Source organism: Sardina pilchardus, chromosome 14, assembly GCF_963854185.1.
Source record: "Sardina pilchardus chromosome 14, fSarPil1.1, whole genome shotgun sequence".
Taxonomy (NCBI): Eukaryota; Metazoa; Chordata; class Actinopteri; order Clupeiformes; family Clupeidae; genus Sardina; species Sardina pilchardus.
Genome location: NC_085007.1, coordinates 2,861,443 through 2,883,942, shown reverse-complemented (window position 1 = coordinate 2,883,942; position 22,500 = coordinate 2,861,443). Strand labels below are relative to the sequence as shown.

The following is a 22,500-nucleotide window of genomic DNA, read 5'->3' as shown; positions in this document are numbered from 1 at the left end:
CTCAGGTAACTACCTGCTGTTGACGCACCGTCACGTTGCTCACCTGCACCGGTTCTCCTTGTACCGCTGCCGCCGGCCGCAGCCTGCCCCGCCCACCTGGGTGCTGTACCACGACTTCACCATCTCCCACGACAACTGCATCCGCACCGTCTCCGAGATACACCCCCACATGTAAGCATCCGTCTCCAGGGTCTGATCCCACCCTAGTGCTCAGTGTCCAGTCTCTGAACAGGTCACTTTAAATACTTTGTTTTCTTATATTTACAACTTCAAAAATGACCAGTGTAAATCAGAATTGTGGCTCAGACAGAGGTGTGCTCGGAGATGCAATAATGTGATGCCATGTTGGCATGGTGTGTTAATGTGATGCCATGTTGGCATGGTGTGTAGATGTGATGCCATGTGTTAATGTGATGCCATGTTGGTGTGTTAATGTGATGCCATGTTGGTGTGTTAATGTGATGCCATGTTGGCATGGTGTGTTAATGTGATGCCATGTTGGTGTGTTAATGTGATGCCATGTTGGCATGGTGTGTTAATGTGATGCCATGTTGGTGTGTTAATGTGATGCCATGTTGGTGTGTTAATCTGATGCCATGTTGGTGTGTTGATGTGATGCCATGTTGGTGTGTTAATGTGATGCCATGTTGGTGTGTTAATGTGATGCCATGTTGGTGTGTTAATGTGATGCCATGTTGGTGTGTTAATGTGATGCCATGTGTTAATGTGATGCCATGTTGGTGTGTTAATGTGATGCCATGTTGGTGTGTTAATGTGATGCCATGTTGGTGTGTTGATGTGATGCCATGTTGGTGTGTTAATGTGATGCCATGTTGGCATGGTGTGTTAATGTGATGCCATGTTGGTGTGTTAATGTGATGCCATGTTGGTGTGTTAATGTGATGCCATGTTGGTGTGTTAATGTGATGCCATGTTGGTGTGTTAATGTGATGCCATGTGTTAATGTGATGCCATGTTGGTGTGTTAATGTGATGCCATGTTGGTGTGTTAATGTGATGCCATGTGTTAATGTGATGCCATGTTGGTGTGTTAATGTGATGCCATGTTGGTGTGTTAATGTGATGCCATGTTGGCATGGTGTGTTGATGTGATGCCATGTTGGTGTGTTAATGTGATGCCATGTTGGTGTGTTGATGTGATGCCATGTTGGTGTGTTAATGTGATGCCATGTTGGCATGGTGTGTTAATGTGATGCCATGTTGGTGTGTTAATGTGATGCCATGTTGGTGTGTTAATGTGATGCCATGTGTTGATGTGATGCCATGTTGGTGTGTTAATCTGATGCCATGTTGGTGTGTTAATGTGATGCCATGTTGGTGTGTTAATGTGATGCCATGTTGGCATGGTGTGTTGATGTGATGCCATGTTGGTGTGTTAATGTGATGCCATGTGTTAATGTGATGCCATGTTGGTGTGTTAATGTGATGCCATGTTGGTGTGTTAATGTGATGCCATGTTGGCATGGTGTGTTGATGTGATGCCATGTTGGTGTGTTAATGTGATGCCATGTTGGTGTGTTGATGTGATGCCATGTTGGTGTGTTAATGTGATGCCATGTTGGCATGGTGTGTTAATGTGATGCCATGTTGGTGTGTTAATGTGATGCCATGTTGGTGTGTTAATGTGATGCCATGTTGGTGTGTTAATGTGATGCCATGTTGGTGTGTTAATGTGATGCCATGTTGGTGTGTTGATGTGATGCCATGTTGGTGTGTTGATGTGATGCCATGTTAATGTGATGCCATGTTGGTGTGTTGTGATGCCATGTTGGTGTGTTAATGTGATGCCATGTTGGTGTGTTAATGTGATGCCATGTTGGTGTGTTAATCTGATGCCATGTTGGTGTGTTAATGTGATGCCATGTTGGTGTGTTAATCTGATGCCATGTTGGTGTGTTAATGTGATGCCATGTTGGCATGGTGTGTTAATGTGATGCCATGTTGGTGTGTTAATCTGATGCCATGTTGGTGTGTTAATGTGATGCCATGTTGGTGTGTTAATGTGATGCCATGTTGGTGTGTTGATGTGATGCCATGTTGGTGTGTTAATGTGATGCCATGTTGGCATGGTGTGTTAATGTGATGCCATGTTGGTGTGTTGGTGTGATGCCATGTTGGTGTATTAATTAATGTGATGCCATGTTGGTGTGTTAATCTGATGCCATGTGTTGATGTGATGCCATGTTGGTGTGTTGATGTGATGCCATGTTGGCATGGTGTGTTAATGTGATGCCATGTTGGTGTGTTAATGTGATGCCATGTTGGTGTGTTAATGTGATGCCATGTTGGTGTGTTGATGTGATGCCATGTTGGTGTGTTGATGTGATGCCATGTTGGTGTGTTAATGTGATGCCATGTTGGTGTGTTAATGTGATGCCATGTTGGTGTGTTATGCCATGTTGGTGTGTTGATGTGATGCCATGTTGGTGTGTTAATGTGATGCCATGTTGGTGTGTTGATGTGATGCCATGTTGGTGTGTTAATGTGATGCCATGTTGGCATGGTGTGTTAATGTGATGCCATGTTGGTGTGTTGGTGTGATGCCATGTTGGTGTATTAATTAATGTGATGCCATGTTGGTGTGTTAATCTGATGCCATGTGTTGATGTGATGCCATGTTGGTGTGTTGATGTGATGCCATGTTGGCATGGTGTGTTAATGTGATGCCATGTTGGTGTGTTAATGTGATGCCATGTTGGTGTGTTAATGTGATGCCATGTTGGTGTGTTGATGTGATGCCATGTTGGTGTGTTGATGTGATGCCATGTTGGTGTGTTAATGTGATGCCATGTTGGCATGGTGTGTTAATGTGATGCCATGTTGGTGTGTTAATGTGATGCCATGTTGGTGTGTTATGCCATGTTGGTGTGTTAATGTGATGCCATGTTGGTGTGTTAATGTGATGCCATGTTGGTGTGTTAATGTGATGCCATGTTGGTGTGTTAATGTGATGCCATGTTGGTGTGTTAATGTGATGCCATGTTGGTGTGTTGATGTGATGCCAACGCTGCCTGTACTTCAGTGCCCGCTGTGTCTTTGTGCCCGCTGCAGGTTGGTGGAGCTGGCCCCTCAGTATTACCTTGGCAACCTTCCGTCCAGTGAGGGCAGAGACTTCCTGATGGAGCTGCGGCAGAGCCTCTTGCCCCCCGACAACCCCGAGGGAGCTGAGGAAGGGGCAAAGGCCAGAGGTGAAGGGTCATCCGACCCGCGGAACCAGGTGAGCACGGAGATGTGCCTGATCCAGTGACGCCCCACGGAACCCCGCGCTGGGCCTGCAGTGCACTCTGGGGGAACAAACTGGACCTTCCGTTCCACACCTCCCCAGTGGAGCTGTTCCACGCGCTCCTGTAAACGCCTGCACTTGAGGAAGCCGTTCTACAAGCACCTCCTTTAAGTGTGAAACCATCAGGGTTGAACTGAAACATTATTTTTTAAACACAAACACTCTGCTTCAGAAGTAGAGGGGTGGAGGGAGGACATTGCTGATGGAAGAGGTTTTCATCTGATCTTTTTTGAGAGGTTTTCATCTGATCTTTCTTGAGAGACCTGGTTAAGCCATACAGAGTGTGGTTCCATAGAAATGCGTAACTATGCAGTGTCACACTGTAGCCCTTTTCAGACTGAGAAACGATACATTAGCGTTTAAGAAATAGCGGGTTCAGGGGGAGTTCGCAGTGTGAAAGGTAGACGTGTTTTGGTCCTGGGTTGCCTGACGCCAGAGCTGAAGCCGAGTTCAGAGGCGAGTTTTGGGAGGCGTTGCTTAGCAGCACGTCACACGCAATTTGGGAGTGAACAATGACGTTAAGCATGCCTTGGACCTCGGAGATAAACTGATAAACACAACTGTCATGCTAGTGCTACGTGGTTTAGTTTCCAAATGATGGCAGGCCACTTGTTGTGATATTTGAATGCCAAATGAGGTCCTTTTGTCTGTCGAAGTTATATTTTAGTGTGCTAAGTCCTGAACGACTGCTGCCATTTCAGTTAGCTCGTTGGCTAGTTAGCTAGCATTATAGCAACAATAAACACTTGACCGAAGCGCTGAGAAAAGGAGGTTCAGGGCACTCTCAGCGTAAAAATATCTATGGACACAGCAGCTAAAGTTGTCCTTGTCTCTGGTGTGTTTCCTGTATTTTAACCTCCTGCCTTGCCAAATACGTCATCAGTCACACACCCCTAATAGCGGGGTTGACCTTTTCCTTTCACATTGAGCCCGCCTCGGCAATAATACTACCCCCCAAGACGGGTTCAATTGCCGAGGCGGGTTGACTCCCCTCCCCGTGTCAGTCAGTGTGAAAGGAACAGCCTTAACGTTAAATCCGGCTGATTTAGCGTTAAATTCGGTCAGTGTGAAAGGGGCTTGTGGTTAGATCATCTTCTGCCTTTTCTCCACCATGAGCATCATGACGCCCCCTGGTGGAGACAGGATTGATATTCAGGGCCCTGAGCCACCAGAGCGTGTTAGCCAGAGCGCTAAAGCCCTTTATGTCTAATGTGGTGCGTTAGCCAGAGCGCTAAAGCCCTTTATGTCTAATGTGGTACGTTAGCCAGAGCGCTAAAGCCCTTTATGTCTAATGTGGTGCGTTAGCCAGAGCGCTAAAGCCCTTTATGTCTAATGTGGTGCGTTAGCCAGAGCGCTAAAGCCCTTTATGTCTAATGTGGTACGTTAGCCAGAGCGCTAAAGCCCTTTATGTCTAATGTGGTGCGTTAGCCAGAGCGCTAAAGCCCTTTCTGTGTAATGTGGCGCGTTAGCCAGAGCGCTAAAGGCCTTTGTGTCTAATGTTGTGCGTTAGCCAGAGCGCTAAAGCCCTTTCTGTGTAATGTGGCGCGTTAGCCAGAGCGCTAAAGGCCTTTGTGTCTAATGTGGTGCGTTAGCCAGAGCGCTAAAGCCCTTTATGTCTAATGTGGTACGTTAGCCAGAGCGCTAAAGGCCTTTATGTCTAATGTGGTGCGTTAGCCAGAGCGCTAAAGCCCTTTATGTCTAATGTGGTACGTTAGCCAGAGCGCTAAAGCCCTTTATGTCTAATGTGGTGCGTTAGCCAGAGCGCTAAAGCCCTTTCTGTGTAATGTGGCGCGTTAGCCAGAGCGCTAAAGGCCTTTGTGTCTAATGTGGTGCGTTAGCCAGAGCGCTAAAGCCCTTTCTGTGTAATGTGGCGCGTTAGCTAGAGCGCTAAAGGCCTTTGTGTCTAATGTGGTGCGTTAGCCAGAGCGCTAAAGGCCTTTATGTCTAATGTGGTGTAGGAGCCAGAGGTCTCGGAGGCGTTGTGTGTGTGTGTGTGTGTGTGTGTGTGTGTGTGTGTGTGTGTGTGTGTGTGTGTGTGTGTGTGTGTGTGTGTGTGTGTGTGTGTGTGTGTGTGTGTGTGTGTGTGTGTGTGTGTGTGTCCGTCCTCTGGGTGAAGGTGCAATACAGAAGGTCTGCAGATGCTGCTCATGTCACACACATTTCCATCGTAATAAATAATAACGTTTTCCTTCTCAGCGGTTCTGCGTACGTTTTCCGTCTCAGCGGTTCTGCGTAGCGGAAGCGATCCAAGAATTTCTGTTTGTTAGCATGGAGGAGGTGGGTGGGGACAACCCAGCATGCACTTCTTTCATGCACCGATAAGCAGAACAATATAATCGAGTCCCACACTCAACTCTCACACCGCCACGACTTCTACTCAAGCAGCCAGCAGCCAGCAGCCTTCTGAAATGATGTTTTAATGTGTCATGAATTTTCTCTCACAAGATGCAATCAAAGAACACACACACACGAGATGCGCAGAATACACACCGTTTGGTGATGCTGATGTAGCTGTGCTGTTTGCTGTGTTCGTGCCGGGCGGGTAAGCCTCATAGAAGACCGTAGGATTCCAGCGGTGTTCTGCCACTTGAGATCGTTCTCGTCTTTCACACTGAGGTGGCGGTATTGGGAGAGCTGATATCGGAATGCTCCCCTGAGGTGGGCGTGGCTTCCTGAGAGGACGGGAGATGATGTCCAAGTCGAGTGTCGCCATGGCGTCCGAGAGTTCAGAGCAGGCCGGTTTTTAAAAACATTTCTGCTGACAGAAAAGCTTTTTTTCACAACCCAGGATCATAGCTCTGAGTGGTTTCAAGCCTGTTTGGATGATGTTGATGTAAAGAACATGATCGCAAAATCAAACCGGAATGACCATAGCTGTATAGGCCCAAACCATAAAGACTGACCATAGCTGTATAGGCCCAAACCGTAATACCGTAGACATTCCCTACTTCCCTATTCCATACTTGTAGTGAAATGAGATTATGGCTGTCATGTGTCAGTTTTAAATCATGTTCATGTGGCAGTTGATACACCACGTCTCATTTCAGGTTATTTCTGTATGTTATACGAGTCTTCGCCTGACCTTCTGCCTGAGAACTACATCCATATAATTATACAGTGAGGCACATAGGCTTTTGAACCCATGCTTAAGTTGACTAAAAAGAGGAATATAAAATCATCTTTTGGAAGTTGATCTTCACTGAGAAATTGGTGTCCTTAAAGGTTGGATATTTCCTCATTTTGTTTTACTTGGGGCATTAAGATCAGTTTCCAAAAGATGATTTTATGTTTCCCCTTGGGAATCAATAATAAAGTATCTATCTATCTGGTCCTCTTCTCAGTCAACTTTAGCATGGGTTCACCTATGAGCCATATACAGACTACATCCATCAGAACGTCTGCCTTGTTTGACAGGAGGGCCTAAAACATTCAAGATTGGCTAAAAGTAGAATTGGATTGCAAAATTCAAATGTTTTTTGAACACATATGCTGGTAGTCCACTCACTCTGGGCTTTCATGGGGCCCATTTTAGGCCATTTTGTATGATGTTCCATTGAATTCAGTTTGGTTTGTACTGTTTGTCTTTTTGCCTCAGAAATTTTCTCTATTGTTTTAAAAACCCTGATATTTTTGTGTGTAAATTATGGGAATCAAAATATATATGTTGCAGTTGGAAGTTGGAACTTGGAAAAATAAAAACCTTGTATCTGCTGACGAGTGTGGTATACCATATCGTCTTAGTTAGCTATACTGCGTCCATTAAAATGCATTCATAAATGACTGAACTGTACAAAGTTTTTGCCAAATGTTTCAAACTTTATTAGCCCCCAAACAAAGCTACCAGTAAAGGAAATGTCCATCATACTTTGAACTTTGACCCAAGCTGGAGATGGGTTAGAAGGCCAGAGTCAAGCAGTACTAAAACGGACAGAGCATGCGGTCAAATTAACCAACTAAACCAAGGCAACATCAACAATCAAATGTCATGACAAATTCAGCATTCTGCTTCCCCAAAACGACAAGGGAAAAAAAAAAAAAAAAAAACGTGCCAAAGCAAAATATTTACCAAAAGATCACAGCACTTTGAGATTTTTTTCCACATTATGCAGCGTACTAATTGGTGTGTGTGTGTGTGTGTGTGTGTGTGAGAGGAGGAAACGGACCTCCACTCAGCTCATCATTTAATGCAACAGCTGGGAATGCAGGGGAGCACCAGGTCAGACGCCCACCCAACAGGAGGGGAGGGGAGGGTAGGGGGGGGCACCAGGTCAGACACCCACCCAACAGGAGGGGAGGGGAGGGGAGGGGGGGGGCACCAGGTCAGACGCCCACCCAACAGGAGGGGAGGGGCGGGGCGGGGAGGGGCAGCCCAGGGGGTTAAGGGTGAGGTGTGTGGGTGTGGGTGTGGGGGCGTGAGGCACCTGGATGGGAAGACAGGGATGAAGGACCACATGGTCCAGGGACGGGGGCGTGAGGGGAGGTGGAGGACGTGTGTGTGGGTGTGTCAGGGTGTGTGTGGTCAGGTGTGGTCAGGTGAGGACGTGTGTGTGGGTGTGTCAGGGTGTGTGTGGTCAGGTGCAGGCAGGGGCTGCCTTGCGAGGCTTTAGTTTTCATTTCTTTTTTGGCTTTGCTTCGAGGGGTTGTCCAATATCCCTCCCACGTAGCTTCAGCCCTTCAAATGACAAGAGACACGGTGAGTGGAGCGCAAGGTTCCACACGTAACCATAGAAACATGACCAGAGACACACAGGATTCCACACGTAACCATAGAAACATGATAAAAGATACAGTGAGTGAAGCACAGGGTTCCACATGTAACCATAGAAACATGACAAGAGACACGGTGAGTGCAGAGCCATATAGATACATGGCTCTGGGTGAGTGTAGTGCAGGGTTCCACATGTAACCATAGAAACATGACAATAGACACAAGGGTTCCACATGTAACCATAGAAACATGGAAACATGCATCATAAAGGGACACATTAAAAGAACATATTTGACAAGGTGGGAAAGTGCTACCAACCAATGACTACTATATACACTTAATATACAGTCTACAACCTGTTATATATAAAGTGCTACCAACCAATGACTACTATATACACTTAATATACAGTCTACAACCTGTTATATATAAAGAGCTACCCACCGATGGCTCTCTCGATCTTGCCCATGACCTGGTTGCTGGGGATGGCCTTTCCGCACTCGTAGTCCGCGATGACCTGAGGTTTCTCGTTGATTTTCTGTGATGAGACAGACATCAGAAACTGAAGCTGCTGGGCCACTCAAACAGCTGATAATGATGTTGCTAAACAATGCATCACTATCGTCCTCTTAAAGGTTCTTCTGCGTGAGCCCTGTGTGTGTGTGTGTGTGTGTGTGTGTGTGTGTGCACCGTGGCCAAGCCACTCAAACAGCTGATAATGATGTTGCTAAACGCCCAATGCATCACTATCGTCCTCTTAAAGGTCCTTCTGCGTGAGCCCTGTGTGTGTGTGTGTGTGTGTGTGTGTGTACCGTGGCCAGGTCCTTCTGCGTGAGCCCTGTGTGTGTGTGTGTGTGTGTGTGTGTGTGTGTGTGTGTACCGTGGCCAGTTCCTTCTGCGTAAGCCCTGTGTGTGTGTGTGTGTGTACCGTGGCCAGGTCCTTCTGCGTGAGCCCTATGTGTGTGTGTGTGTGTGTGTGTGTACCATGGCCAGGTCCTTCTGCGTGAGCCCTGTGTGTGTGTGTGTGTGTGTGTGTGTGTACCGTGGCCAGGTCCTTCTGCGTGAGCCCTGTGTGTGTGTGTGTGTGTGTGTGTGTGTTTGTGTGTACCGTGGCGAGGTCCTTCTGCGTGAGCCCCTTGTTCTGGCGGCCCTGCTGGATGACCTTGCCGACCTCCAGCGGAACCCTGACGTGATGCAGCTCCTCCGTCTCCCGGTCCAGCTTCGCCGTGTTCTTGGTCACCAGGTGCTGCTTGTTCTGGCCCGCAGCCCCTAGGGTGTACACACACACACACACACACACACACACACACACACACACACACACACACACACACCTCAACTTGGATACAGAGCATACTCTGAGGGAAAACAACACTTGCCGTTGACCTTGAGTGGCTTGAGAACTCCCTGCGTACGCGTCATCTTTGGTGCAGAGAAGCTGCGCTGTTCTAAACAGCTGTTCTAAAGCTCTGAAGGTGATACACACGGGGCAACATATTAAGCAATGTTGCATGGCAACCAGGGGTCAAAATTAACTTTTTGAAATGTGAATATCTACCAGCCAGAGACAGATGAACTGGTGAAATCCACCAGCCATTCAATAGGAAATATGCATTTTCTGTCTGAAATCTACCAGCCAACTTCAACATTTACCAGCATTTGGCTGGTGGCTGGTGCTAATTTTGAGCCCTGATGGCAACCGCATAAACAGATCCATGTGTTCTGATTATCATCCACTGCGGTATGTCTGTGATGCGCCCGGGCCGTGCCAATACAAAGCCCTGATCCCAATTAGTGGAGTGTGTGATGCACCCGTGCCAGTACAAAGCCCTGATCCCAAAAGTGGTGTGTGTGATGTGTTAAAGATAGATCAGGAAAACAAAGTTGGCCTCACATTTCTTTGAGGTTTCCACTTCTTCACCACGTCTCTGTGCCGCTGTTATGGCCTGCAAAATAAAAAATAGCAATTCTATTGAGCATCCACACAACTGAAAGGTACATCCTGGCGTTGATGTATGCTGAACTACTTCAAAAGTGAGCTGCCCGTATCAGGAACCAGCAGGTGCGTGTTGTCATCATGAACCGTCTTTGCCGTTTGAGATCAATTCGGGACTTCAGTAATATAAGCAACGTTATGTCAGGGCCACAGGCAGGGAGGTTGTGACATAATGAAATTCTTATGAATGAATGATATATTGAATAAAATATTTAGTAGTATAGCTTAAACGGGGTTCATCTACAGTAATAAAAACAATACTGTAAAGTAACATCTAAATTCACCGTTAGTAAGATCTTAAGGCAGAGGTTGTCAAGTCGATACAGATATTAGAGATTCCTACATAGTAAAGTTTGTGGTTCAGCGGACTCCTTTGGTGGCTGTTCTAATCATAGACTGTAGGCTATATAGAATAGTCTATGGTTTTAATCGTCATTTGGGGCATTTGATCAAAGCATGACGCAATCTCTTTAGCTAGTTCTGTGAGAGTTCGAATCAGGGATGCATTGATCCAACGTCAACGACAAGCTAAACTGCCTCAAATTGGAACAAAGCCATTCGTAAACTTAAACTTGAACTTGTAGTTTTGTTAGCCTATAACTCGCATGTTGTTGACAACCCTCTGATGTTAACTTACTGAGTAGCCTACCGAAAATATGTATTCGTGATGAATACACATCCTGTACCCTAGTGAGCCACACACTTTTGATTGGTGTAGCAAGGATAAAACCAGGATAAAACACCAGACTTACGTTACGCCACCATCTCTGTCTGCAATGTTAAGCATATCGGTTAGTAACAGAAAACAAATAGAAATAAAAAATTCCAATTGTGTATGATTGTTTTTTTTACCTCCCAGTCGTGAGCCAAGAGTGGCCCTGCGATATGTGTCAAGTCCCCGACATTTACTAGCAAGCCTGCCTGCTCGGGCAGAGGCTACAGCCGAGCGCAGGTTTCGAACCTTCCCGCATGATTCCCTAACCTCCACAATGCTAGGCTATGTTTGGCTAGCTTGCTACACTGACGCGAACTACCTGCTTTGATTTCGCCTGCGTTGACGACGGGCCTTTCTTCCTCAAGACAGTCACAGAATCCCAGTCGCTTTCGGCCATTGTTTCCAAATAAGTTAAATAGCTAAAGCAATATATACACAAAAAGCCGTGGGAGGATTTACGCCGCGTTCAAAATCTTCGGATTGTTATGTCCAAGAAGACGGCACTTCACCGTCCAGCAGTTTCACTGTAGTTCAAAACGTCACAACAAACACCGCCCCTCATGGGAAGTCCCCGACTGTTTAAAAACACAGGCCTGCGGGAGTAGAGGACCGCAAGCACACATGCATGCAGAACTTTCTGGAATGCTCTTAAAAACTATTCCCACTGATACAGATCTGCAACGGAGCTTAAAAATGAGGGTAGACTAACTCATCACATGAATGTGAATGTGATGAATGTATTTCTGTAGCTGAGTGAGTTCATAGAATAGAATAGAAACTTGAATTGCCACACAACAATGTTGGTCAAATGTTGGACAAATACAGCCTTTGAAACTGTGTTTATTGTATGTTTATTGCATCAGAAATGATTCCCCTTTTTGTTTTGATTTACAACAAAGAAGCATGACAATAGGCCTACTTGTAACAAACCAACAAAACAAAAGACAGAATTGGTCCCCAGCTGGATAGTTGGATGTGTGCAGCACTGATGCTTCTGATACCACTGATAGGCTACTGATACTCCGGTCCCGTGTTCATCATTAATGTGTGCAGCACTGATGCTTCTGACACCACTGGTACTGATACTCCGGTCCCGTGTTCATCATTAATGGCGGTCGTTGAAGAGCATCTGATTCTAAAGGCCTCCGCACTGCCAACAGGATGCACATCAGCGCCCAAAACGTGTTACAGGATAAACAATGGATTTCATTAAGCGGCAAGGCAGCAGAGACAGGGCTGGGTGGAGGTGTGGAGTACAGACAGGGCTGGGTGGAGGTGTGGAGTACAGACAGGGCTGGGTGGAGGTGTGGAGGTGTGCAGTAGAGACAGGGCTGGTGGAGGTGTGGAGGTGCAGTAGAGACAGGGCTGGTGGAGGTGTGGAGGTGTGCAGTAGAGACAGGGCTGGTGGAGGTGTGGAGGTGTGGAGTAGAGACAGGGCTGGGTGGAGGTGTGCAGTAGAGACAGGGCTGGTGGAGGTGTGGAGTAGAGACAGGGCTGGGTGGAGGTGTGGAGTAGAGACAGGGCTGGGTGGAGGTGTGCAGTAGAGACAGGGCTGGGTGGAGGTGTGCAGTAGAGACAGGGCTGGGTGGAGGTGTGCAGTAGAGACAGGGCTGGGTGGAGGTGTGGAGGTGTGCAGTAGAGACAGGGCTGGTGGAGGTGCAGTAGAGACAGGGCTGGTGGAGGTGTGCAGGTTGGATTTGGAATCTGATGTCATGGAAGGTCATGAGTGGAGTGCGCTGCGTTCACGTGGCTGCTCAAGCGCGGAGGCAGCTCTGTGGTTGCCAGGGTTACCAGGCACAGGACATCTCTGAGGCGGCGTCGCTGTTGCGCCGGGTGCGCATGGGTGACCATCCGTACTCAGACTGGGCGTCGTCCGCCAGGTGAGCGCGGCCGCAGCGAGAGGACTGGCGCCGGACACGCGTGCCCTTAAAGGAGCGCGGCTTTGTGTTCATCTGCAGAGACACACAACACACACTCATCATCATCATCATCATCATCACAACCATGTGTTCATCTGCAGACACACACCACACAACACACAACACACACCATCATCATCATCATCATCATCATCACAACCATGTGTTCATCTGCAGACACACACCACACAACTCACAACACACACCATCATCATCATCATCATCATCATCACAACCATGTGTTCATCTGCAGACACACACAACACAACACACGCGTGCCCTTAAAGGAGCGCGGCTTTGTGTTCATCTGCAGAGACACACAACACACAACACACACACCATCATCATCAACACAACCATGTGTTCATCTGCAGAGACACACAACACACAACACACAACACACAACACACACAACACACGCCATCATCATCATCATCATCATCATCATCATCATCACAACCATGTACACGCAACACAACACAAGCTCACTGGACAACACACGCCATCATCATCATCATCACAACCATGTGTTCATCTGCAGAGACACACAACACACACTCACTGGACAACTAGGGCATCATCATCATCATCAACACAACCATGAGGAGAGAGAGGACTGTAAATGATTTTCTAAATGAATGAAAATGAAAACTAAACATGTATGATATTGAAAACAACACCAGGCACATGTAGGCTGCATCATGCACTGCGGCTACAGCTGGAGGGTGAGAGGGCAGCTGCTTGTGATGTGGCCAGAGGTTTAAAGCGGAGGACAGTATCAGGGATCTCTGGTGCAGCTGCAGAGGTGTGAGTGTTGCTCACCTGCACAAACACGGTGGTGTTCACCTGGAGAGGTGTGAGTGTTGCTCACCTGCACAAACACGGTGGTGTTCACCTGGAGAGTCTCCACTCGCTCCGTCAGGTCACTCAGCCAGTCCACATGTTCTCCAATGGACTGCTTCAGGTCTCTGGCGGAGCTCTGAGAAGAGAGAGAGAACAGGCAGAGAAGTGTAGAAGCATTATGCGTCTTAATACTGTAGAGCCCATTGTGTGTAGAGAAGTGACCAGGATACCCGCACCCCCAGCTCCCCCCATAAGCCCTGCCAACACCTCAGACCTGCTGAACCGTGGAGAACACAGAACACAGCGCAGAACACAGTGGAGAACAGAGAGCACAGAACAGAGAACAGAGAACACAGAACACAGCGGAGAACAGAGAACATAGAGCAGAGAACACAGAACACAGCGCAGAACACAGAACACAGAACAGGAACACAGTGGAGAACAGAGAGCACAGAACAGAGAACACAGAACACAGAACACAGAACACAGCGGAGAACACAGAACACAGAACAGGAACACAGTGGAGAGCAGAGAACACAGAACACAGTGGAGAGCAGAGAACACAGAACACAGTGGAGAACAGAGAGCACAGAACACAGAACAGGAACACAGTGGAGAACAGAGAGCACAGAACAGAGAGCACAGAACACAGAACAGGAACACAGTGGAGAACAGAGAGTGGAGAACAGAGAGCACAGAACAGAGAACACAGAACATCGTGGAACAAGTCCTGGGGTGCTGGGGGGGACCTGGATTTGGTTGCCAGGGGCAATAGGTCTGGCCATTAGGGGGGGTAACAAGGACGTGACCGAAATGAACCCTGAGTGGGTTTGTGCAGTCTGACAGTGATACAGTAAACTGTATTGGTCAGAAGTGTTACTCTGCCCCTGCGTGGGTTTGTGCAGGTCTGAGTGAAACTGTATTGGTCAGAAGTGTTACTCTGCCCCTGTCCTGAGTGGGTTTGTGCAGGTCTGAGTGAAACTGTATTGGTCAGAAGTGTTACTCTGCCCCTGTCCTGAGTGGGTTTGTGCAGGTCTGAGTGAAACTGTATTGGTCAGAAGTGTTACTCTGCCCCTGCGTGGGTTTGTGCAGGTCTGAGTGAAACTGTATTGGTCAGAAGTGTTACTCTGCCCCTGTCCTGAGTGGGTTTGTGCAGGTCTGAGTGAAACTGTATTGGTCAGAAGTGTTACTGCTCCCTCCAGCTGTGCAGATCAGGTGCTCTGTTCCGTTGACTAGAGCTTATAGCCAGCGCATGGAGTCAACACGCAGGCCTGTCAAATACCACAGCAGGCGATGACATTCTGGCTGTCAGGATAGCAAGCAAGAACACATTCCCACAAGAAATCATGAATGGTTCGTTCTTTCAGAGTAGTATGAGCCTTTAAGTAACTTGCACCCAAATCAATAAATTATAATTTATTGAGTTCTGAACGTTGAAAATAAACATGCCCATTCAATCACACCATTTCTAAATCGCAAACACGTTTACAATATAAAAAGCTATCCGGGCCAAATCCACCCACCCCGGAGAGACTCTCCTACGCATACCTGATATGATAGGCCTACAGGCCTACAGGCCTCCCCCCCACCACCACACGGAGAGGCTCTCCTATGCATACCTGATATGATACCCCCCACACGGAGACTTGAGCTCTCCTACACATGCGCATGCTACCCACCCCGGAGAGGCTCTCCTTGAGCTCTCCGACAGAGAGGCGGATGTGTTCCAGCTTGTCTATTTGCTCCTTCAGGCGATCATCCAGTTCCTGCATCATCATTAACCCTTCATTCGGTCTCCCTTTAACAGACATCCTGCAAAAACAAATCGCAGCCGAGCTCATTTGGCAGAACACAAACTAGGCAACAACACACGCAATGAAAAACTACCATAGCTGCAGCCATTGCTACACTCATTGTTGTGTAATATCCATGCCATATTATGTCCATTTTGCCAAGACTACTACGGCTGCAGATAATAATTTGAGAATATTTCCCGTGTTTCGGTTGCTGTAACTTGCCATTTGTCTATTTCCTTAGATCTCGCGCAACAATATCCAGCGCCTAGGCTAGATAGCCAAATGAAACATTAGGCCTACTTTTCCAGAATCTATATAAATCGAAGGTGTAGGATCGCAAACTAAACGCAACCTCTGTCCCAAAACGGAGGACCAATCGCTGTCGGCTGAGCGACTGATTTATTGCCATCGCAAACATTTTCAACTCCACGGCAACTTCATCAAAGGTGAGCACTTCCGCTTTAAGAAAGCTCTTTAACAAAGGTTGCACGCCCCATCGCTTAGCCTAGCACGATTGTTTCCTATGAATACTTCACATGCACAATGAACATAAAATGTTAAATCCGAGGAGACGAATACGTTACCTTCCGTTTTCGCATAAAGACAAAGCTCCCTCAGGCGCCCACAACAGGGTGGTCTTATCTGCCGAGGAAGGAACGCTCGGAATTCAGCAATATAATGACGTCACGAGGAAACTTTTCTTTGCTGCCGAAGCCCTCGGTATTACGGTATTACGGTGTCAGTGTATCCGACTTCTGATACAGTCTGTAATTTTGACTTAGTCCCAATCATAGTTCTACATATAGTCTAGAGTTTCAAATGTGTCCAAAATGTGTAGCTTGGTCATATTAAATTAAGTTTTATAAGAGAAGCAATGATGTGCAACCCCAGACAAACACCACTTTGTACAACTGAAATATTTTTTAGAAAGCACAACCTGCTTTATTTTCTCTCAAGGAGATCTTTAACAAGAAAAGGGCAAATATAATCACATATTTGAAAGGATAAACAACAGTAAGGGATAAATAGGCGCGAAGGATCAGCTTCAGAGGAAATCACTGGTCCTTTTAAACAAAATTAAATATGGGGGGGGGGAAAGAAAGCATCAACAGTAAAATATCCATAGCTGGCCCTTTAAATACAAGTCTACACAGACAAGCTGAAGGGCAGAAGTGTGTGTGTGTGTGTGTGTGTGTGTGTGTGTGTGTGTGTGTGTGTGTGTGTGACGCTTGTGCAGCCATCAGAGCGGTTCCTGGTGCGAGGGTCACAGGGAAGAGCTCGATGTGGCGCACACACGGAGACCAACTAGAAGGTGTTACACATATCCTGCAAAACACAACTCAAAAGTACACAAGCCTCCGGGCTGTTCTGCTCCTGCCTGCACACACACACACACACACACACACACACACACACACACACACACACACACACACACACAGAGAAGGCTGCTGGAGCAGCACACACATCCTGCAGAACACAACTCAAGAGTACACAAGCTGGCCACCAGGTCAGAGCAAAAGTAACATTTGAACAAATACCATTTGAATATTTGTGTTTTTTTTTCCGACATTTCCTTCTGTAAATGAGTGAGCTAGACAGGAGACTGACGCCTCCGGGCTGTTCTGCTCCTGCCTGCACACACACACACACACACACACACGCACACGCACACACACACACTGTAGTGTAGGGGACACGGACACGTGAGCAGCACGGCAGAAACACTTCTTCCTCTTCAGAAAACACAAATGATACAAACTGGACACACCCCGCCAGAGGGTCTGGAGGAGATCCGCTATAGGACACCTGCTAATGCCCCTGCCCTTCCTACTCTAGCACACGGATGCAACCACGTGTGTGTGCGTGTGTATTTGTGTATTTGTGTGTGTGTGTGTGTGTGTGTGTGTGTGTGTGTGAGAGAGGGAGGAAGTGAGATGGGCAGCAGAGACTCCCTCAGTTCTCCAGCATGTAGAAGGTGGAGCTCTGTGTTTGGACCCTGATTTGGATTCTGATGTCAGGCAGGTCGTGTTTATTGCTTGCACCTGCACCTGCACCCCGTGTCCTTTGTGGAGTGGATCCAGGGATTACGCAACACACACCTAAATCACAAACCATACCCTAGTACAGCTCAAAAAAAAAAAGGTAATCAAGACTACAGCCCAGAGAGTGGAAAATAACAAGAAAAAAACCCAAAACAAAACAAGGGAAATGGCGTCCCAGAGAGCGCCAGGAGGGACACCTGGGGTGGTGTGTTTAGGGGGACAGAAAAGTGCCGGACCGCAGTTCATGTGAACGCAAACACAACCAAATCAAGCAATATAGAGCAACATGTCCAGCCCATCATTCTCTGGGATCAGTCATCAAACTCCCAACAAATCCTCCCCCCACCCCCCCGCCCCCCCGCCCAACAAGCTTGGTTTGTCCAGAGAACACATACCATGGCAACACATACCATGGCAACACATTGTCCACAGACTTGAGATACACAGCTTTCCATAAGAGGCTAACACACGTTCACTGGCCTTCAACACATCGGCCATCCCATCATACACCGCATCGCCAGAGAAGCTTCAAGAGGCATCATATCTGCTTTTTTAACTTGTTTTTTTTTTTAAACAGCAAAGTCTGCTTGTTTTTACACAATACGCAAGAGAAAGAACAGCATTGAAAAAAGATTTCTTTTTTTTTTCTCCGTGTTTCTATTCTGAGCAGTCTGTCCTGTGGGATCTGGATGGGCGTGTGTGGCGGAGCCCTCACCCGGGTCACTTCGTCCACACGGACACAGAATAACGTCCTCAAATTTGGTTTGGAAGGATTTTTTTTTATTGAATAAAAGGTGTCCTTTAATAGAGCAAGTAGGTGCTGATTATTTAAAAAGTAAAGAAAGAGAGAGAGAGGGTTAAAACTCCATTCACTGTAACCAGTCAAAATGTCCAAAGGAAAAAACATGAGACGTGGTGCCGCACGGGAGTTCCGCTCCAAGGCAAGAGGGGGCGGCGGCGGGCGACGGCATCAGAGTCAGGTGGGTATTCCGGCACGTTCTCTGGCGGTGGCAGACGGCATCAGAGTCAGGTGGGTATTTCCGGCACGTTCTCTGGCGCCAGCGGAAGTCTCCACACCAGACGGGAGCCGGTACGCTCTCGTTTTGGCAAAGGCTTGGAGGAGCGGATGGACAGCAGAGGAGGGAGAGAGAGAGAGACCGACACACACACGACTTCTCTCCCCTTCTGCGGGTTCACGCTTTATGGAGACCAACGTAGAAAACGTGACTTTTTTTTCTCCTTTTTTTCTTCTTCTCGTTTCCTCTTGCTAACATTATTCTCTTGAAATGGACTTTAAATGTTAATAAATAAAAGATGGATTCTTGAGGAGTCTGCTTAGAAATGTCCCAAACTATTGTGTCTATGTATTTATTTATATATATATATATATTTATATATATATATAATATGTATACATTTATGCATATATATATATTTTATATCTCTATATGTGATCAGCAATAGTATCCGATTCCTTTTTTTTTTTGTCTTTTTCTCTTCGTCTTTTCCCGGAGTTGGTGTGGCTTGTCCTTTGGCACCGCCCTGGTGGCTGTAACAGGCAGGACGGCCCAGAGGAAGAGGAAGGGGGGGGCCATGAGGAAGAGTAGGAGAGTGAGACACAGGAGAGACGGTGGTTGTGGGATAGTGAGCCTCTGGAAGAGGAGGTGGAGGTGGAGGAGGAGGTGGTGGGGTCCTCTGTGGTTAGGCCTTGCTCTCCTCCACCTTCACTGCCTGGGGCTTGATGGCTCCGGTGCGGGCTGGTTTGGGTTGGCCAGGGGGCAGGGAGGCGTCGGGAAGCTTGGTGGGCATCACCGCAGACGGAGACGACTTGCCCTCACCCACCGTTGGCCTGCCATCCCGTAGCGGCTTATTCTGTGAGGAGACACACACACACACACACACACACACACACACACACACACACACACACACACACACACAGAGAGAGAGAACATGCATATTATAATATGCAAAAGAATGCATATTATAATATGATGAAACACTGACAAACTGCAACTCACACACTTTGCAGTCATCAGTGCACAGTTGGAATTGAGAGTGTGAGGTGTGACGGCTGAAGGGGGTGAATTACCTATCCAGAGAGAGGCTGGCTCACCTTCATGCCGTCCTCGGGCCCCTTGGTGTTGGACTCGGGGGCGGAGGGGGGGCTGGCGTGGGCATGGGGGGGGTCACGACCGGGACTGGGGTAGGGGGGTGAGCGCACAATGACGGGCTTGCTAACGGCCATGACGGGCCGCTGGATGGGGTTGGGGAAGGGGCCGGACGTGGGCGGCCGCATGTGCATCACCATGCTGCCCTGCGGAGTGGGCACCTGCGGGCAGCGCCAAGCAAACACGCGTTACACGCGTTATCAAAAATACAACACGCGTTACACACGTTATCAAAAATACAAACACGCGTTACACGCCTTATCAAAAATACAACACTCGTTACACACGTTATCAAAAATACAAACACGCGTTACACACGTTATCAAAAATACAAACACTCGTTACACGCGTTATCAAAAATACAAACACGCGTTACACACCTTATCAAAAATACAAACACGCATTACACGCGTCATCAAAAATACAAACACGCGTTACACGCGCTATCAAAAATACAAACACGCGTTACACGCGCTATCAAAAATACAAACACGCGTTACCAAAAATACTAACACGTGTTACACTTCTTATAAAAATACAAACACATGTTAACACGCGTTATCAAAAATACAAACACGCGTTACACACGTTATCAAAAATACACTCGTTACACTCGTTATCAAAAATACAAACACGCGTTACACTCGTTATCAAAAATACTAACACGCGTTACACTTCTTATAAAAATACAAACACATATTACACTCGTTATCAAAAATACAAACTCGCGTTACACTCGTTATTGAAAATACAAACACGCTATGTGTTTGTGTTATGTGTGTGTACTATATATATGCAGTTAGGACACCCTGTTGTGTGTGTTGTGTGTGTGTACTATATGCAGTTAGGACACCCTGTTGTGTGTGTGTTGTGTACTATATGCAGTTAGGACACCCCTGTTGTGTGTGTGTTGTGTGTGTGTGTACTATATGCAGTTAGGACACCCTGTTGTGTGTGTGTTGTGTACTATATGCAGTTAGGACACCCCTGTTGTGTGTGTGTGTTATGTGTGTGTACTATATGCAGTTAGGACACCCTGTTGTGTGTGTTGTGTGTGTGTGTACTATATGCAGTTAGGACACCCTGCTGTGAGTGTACTATATGCAGTTAGGACACCCTGCTGTGAGTGTACTATATGCAGTTAGGACACCCTGTTGTGTGTGTACTATATGCAGATAGGATACCCTGTTGTGTGTGTACTATATGCAGTTAGGACCCCCTGTTGTGTGTGTGTGTGTGTGTGTATTGTGTACTATATGCAGATAGGATACCCTGTTGTGTGTGTACTATATGCAGATAGGACCCCCTGTTGTGTGTGTACTATATGTCTGGTTCCTGTGAGTGGCTGTTTAGTGGGCTGTACCTGTGGCTGGTAGTGGGTGGGTAGGGGGCCCACACCAGGGCCTCCAGGTCCAGATGGTTTCCCACTGGGGCTAGCAGAACCGGGCCTGAAACAACACAACTAGAGTCACAAGCTGGACCAAAAATCACACACACACACACAGTTGCTACAGATTTAAGGACGAGGATGTAAGTGGATTCTTGCTGCTACACATGCACATTTCTGCTATAAGTGCTGTAGAATAGAAACATGTGTGAAAGATACAGGGCTTGTCAGGAACAGAGGGTCCAGCAAACACGGGAAAGACTTTCAGCTCACTCTTCCTGCAATATCAATGACCTGGCAACCAGCACGCCACAGCCACTTTCGATACAGGGTGCTGCTAGTGACCTCACACCAATGCTGGGAGCTCATGATATGATATGATGGATTCTTGCTCTTGTTTGTGAAGTTTGTGTAGGTGTAGCTACTTGTCCAAACTACAGTGAGTGAGCGCAACCCTCAACCTACGGGACGCCTCAAATCCAACGGGATTGCTGTGATCCGCACATCTTCACACACACACACACACACGCACACACACACCTGTAGGATCCTCCGGGGATGCCAGGGGAGTGGTTGGGCTTGTCGGAGAACTGGAATCCCTTCATGTCCACCTGAGATGCCTGGGAGCAAAGGGGAGAAGCCGGAACAAACATCAGCACTCTGCGTCTCACACGGTTAGCACCATAGACTGTATATAGAACTGTTAGTAGTACTGTTAGTACCATAGACTATAGAATGTCAGTACTGTTAGTACCATAGACTATATATACAGAACGTCAGTACCATAGACTGTATAGAACTGTTAGTAGCATACACTATATACAGTGTATATATAGAACTGTTAGTACCATAGACTGTATATAGAACGTCAGCCCTGTTAGTACCATAAACTGTATATAGAACGTCAGCCCTGTTAGTACCATAGACTGTATATAGAACGTCAGCCCTGTTAGTACCATAGACTGTATATAGAACGTCAGCCCTGTTAGTACCATAGACTGCATATAGAACGTCAGCCCTGTTAGTACCATAGATTGCATATAGAACGTCAGCCCTGTTAGTACCATAGACTGTATATAGAACGCCAGCCCTGTTAGTACCATAGACTGCATATAGAACGTCAGCCCTGCTAGTACCATAGACTGCATATAGAACGTCAGCCCTGCTAGTACCATAGACTGTATGTAGAACGTCAGTGCTGTTGGAGCTAGCGGAGCTGCTGATGAAGACCTGGACTGACTTGTAGTACGAGTGTTCAGTAGGGAAGGCATCATTATGATTATAGTGTTTAGTAGGGATGGGCATCATTATGATTATAGTGTTTAGTAGGGATGGGCATCATTATGATTATAGTGTTCAGTAGGGATGGGCATCATTATGATTATAGTGTTTAGTAGGGATGGGCATCATTATGATTATAGCGTTCAGTAGGGATGGGCATCATTATGATTATAGCGTTCAGTAGGGATGGGCATCATTATGATTATAGTGTTCAGTAGGGATGGGCATCATTATGATTATAGTGTTCAGTAGGGATGGGCATCATTATGATTATAGTGTTCAGTAGGGATGGGCATCATTATGATTATAGTGTTCAGTAGGGATGGGCATCATTAT

At 47.0% G+C, this 22,500-nt stretch overlaps 3 protein-coding genes and 1 non-coding gene across 12 annotated transcripts in view; 1 reads left to right on the top strand and 3 right to left on the bottom strand.

Annotated features, from left to right (window-relative positions):
• dqx1 (DEAQ box RNA-dependent ATPase 1) overlaps positions 1 to 7,083 on the top strand; it is a 30,731-nt gene extending 23,648 nt beyond the window's left edge. The window contains exons 11-12 of the mRNA XM_062554573.1: positions 1 to 171; positions 3,072 to 7,083. The exon at positions 1 to 171 is cut by the window's left edge and continues 20 nt beyond it. Coding sequence (XP_062410557.1) covers positions 1 to 171; positions 3,072 to 3,267 — 367 coding nt within the window. The 3' untranslated portion in view covers positions 3,268 to 7,083. The remainder of the gene's footprint in view (positions 172 to 3,071) is intronic.
• Positions 7,084 to 7,104: 21 nt separating this feature from the next.
• On the bottom strand, positions 7,105 to 11,253 carry LOC134101027 (endothelial differentiation-related factor 1 homolog). 2 transcript variants are annotated; one of them, XM_062554580.1, is made up of 6 exons: positions 11,042 to 11,253; positions 9,906 to 9,957; positions 9,120 to 9,280; positions 8,456 to 8,549; positions 7,879 to 7,975; positions 7,105 to 7,826 (listed from the first exon to the last, which is right to left on the bottom strand). In XM_062554580.1, exons 1-5 carry the CDS (start codon positions 11,117 to 11,119, stop codon positions 7,914 to 7,916), a joined length of 447 nt encoding a protein of 148 aa, XP_062410564.1. In that variant the 5' UTR covers positions 11,120 to 11,253; the 3' UTR covers positions 7,105 to 7,826; positions 7,879 to 7,913. The 2 variants fall into 2 exon arrangements, with proteins under 2 accessions (XP_062410564.1, XP_062410563.1); XM_062554579.1 differs by lacking the exon at positions 7,105 to 7,826 and having other exon boundaries at positions 7,840 to 7,975.
• A 6,830-nt stretch (positions 11,254 to 18,083) lies between these two features.
• prrc2b (proline-rich coiled-coil 2B) overlaps positions 18,084 to 22,500 on the bottom strand; it is a 44,649-nt gene continuing 40,232 nt past the window's right edge. For 7 of the 8 annotated variants that reach the window (XM_062554562.1, XM_062554564.1, XM_062554566.1 and 4 more), the window contains exons 28-31: positions 21,424 to 21,503; positions 20,860 to 20,944; positions 19,442 to 19,657; positions 18,084 to 19,197 (exon numbers count right to left, since the gene is read on the bottom strand). In XM_062554562.1, the coding sequence (XP_062410546.1) occupies positions 19,027 to 19,197; positions 19,442 to 19,657; positions 20,860 to 20,944; positions 21,424 to 21,503 (552 nt within the window). In that variant the 3' untranslated portion in view covers positions 18,084 to 19,026. Of the gene's footprint in view, positions 19,198 to 19,417; positions 19,658 to 20,859; positions 20,945 to 21,423; positions 21,504 to 22,500 lie in introns of all 8 variants that reach the window. The other variant, XM_062554568.1, reaches the window with a different exon arrangement.
• Positions 21,089 to 21,215, bottom strand: LOC134101548 (small nucleolar RNA SNORA71). The gene has a single exon (XR_009941403.1). It is a non-coding gene; the product is annotated as a small nucleolar RNA SNORA71 (small nucleolar RNA).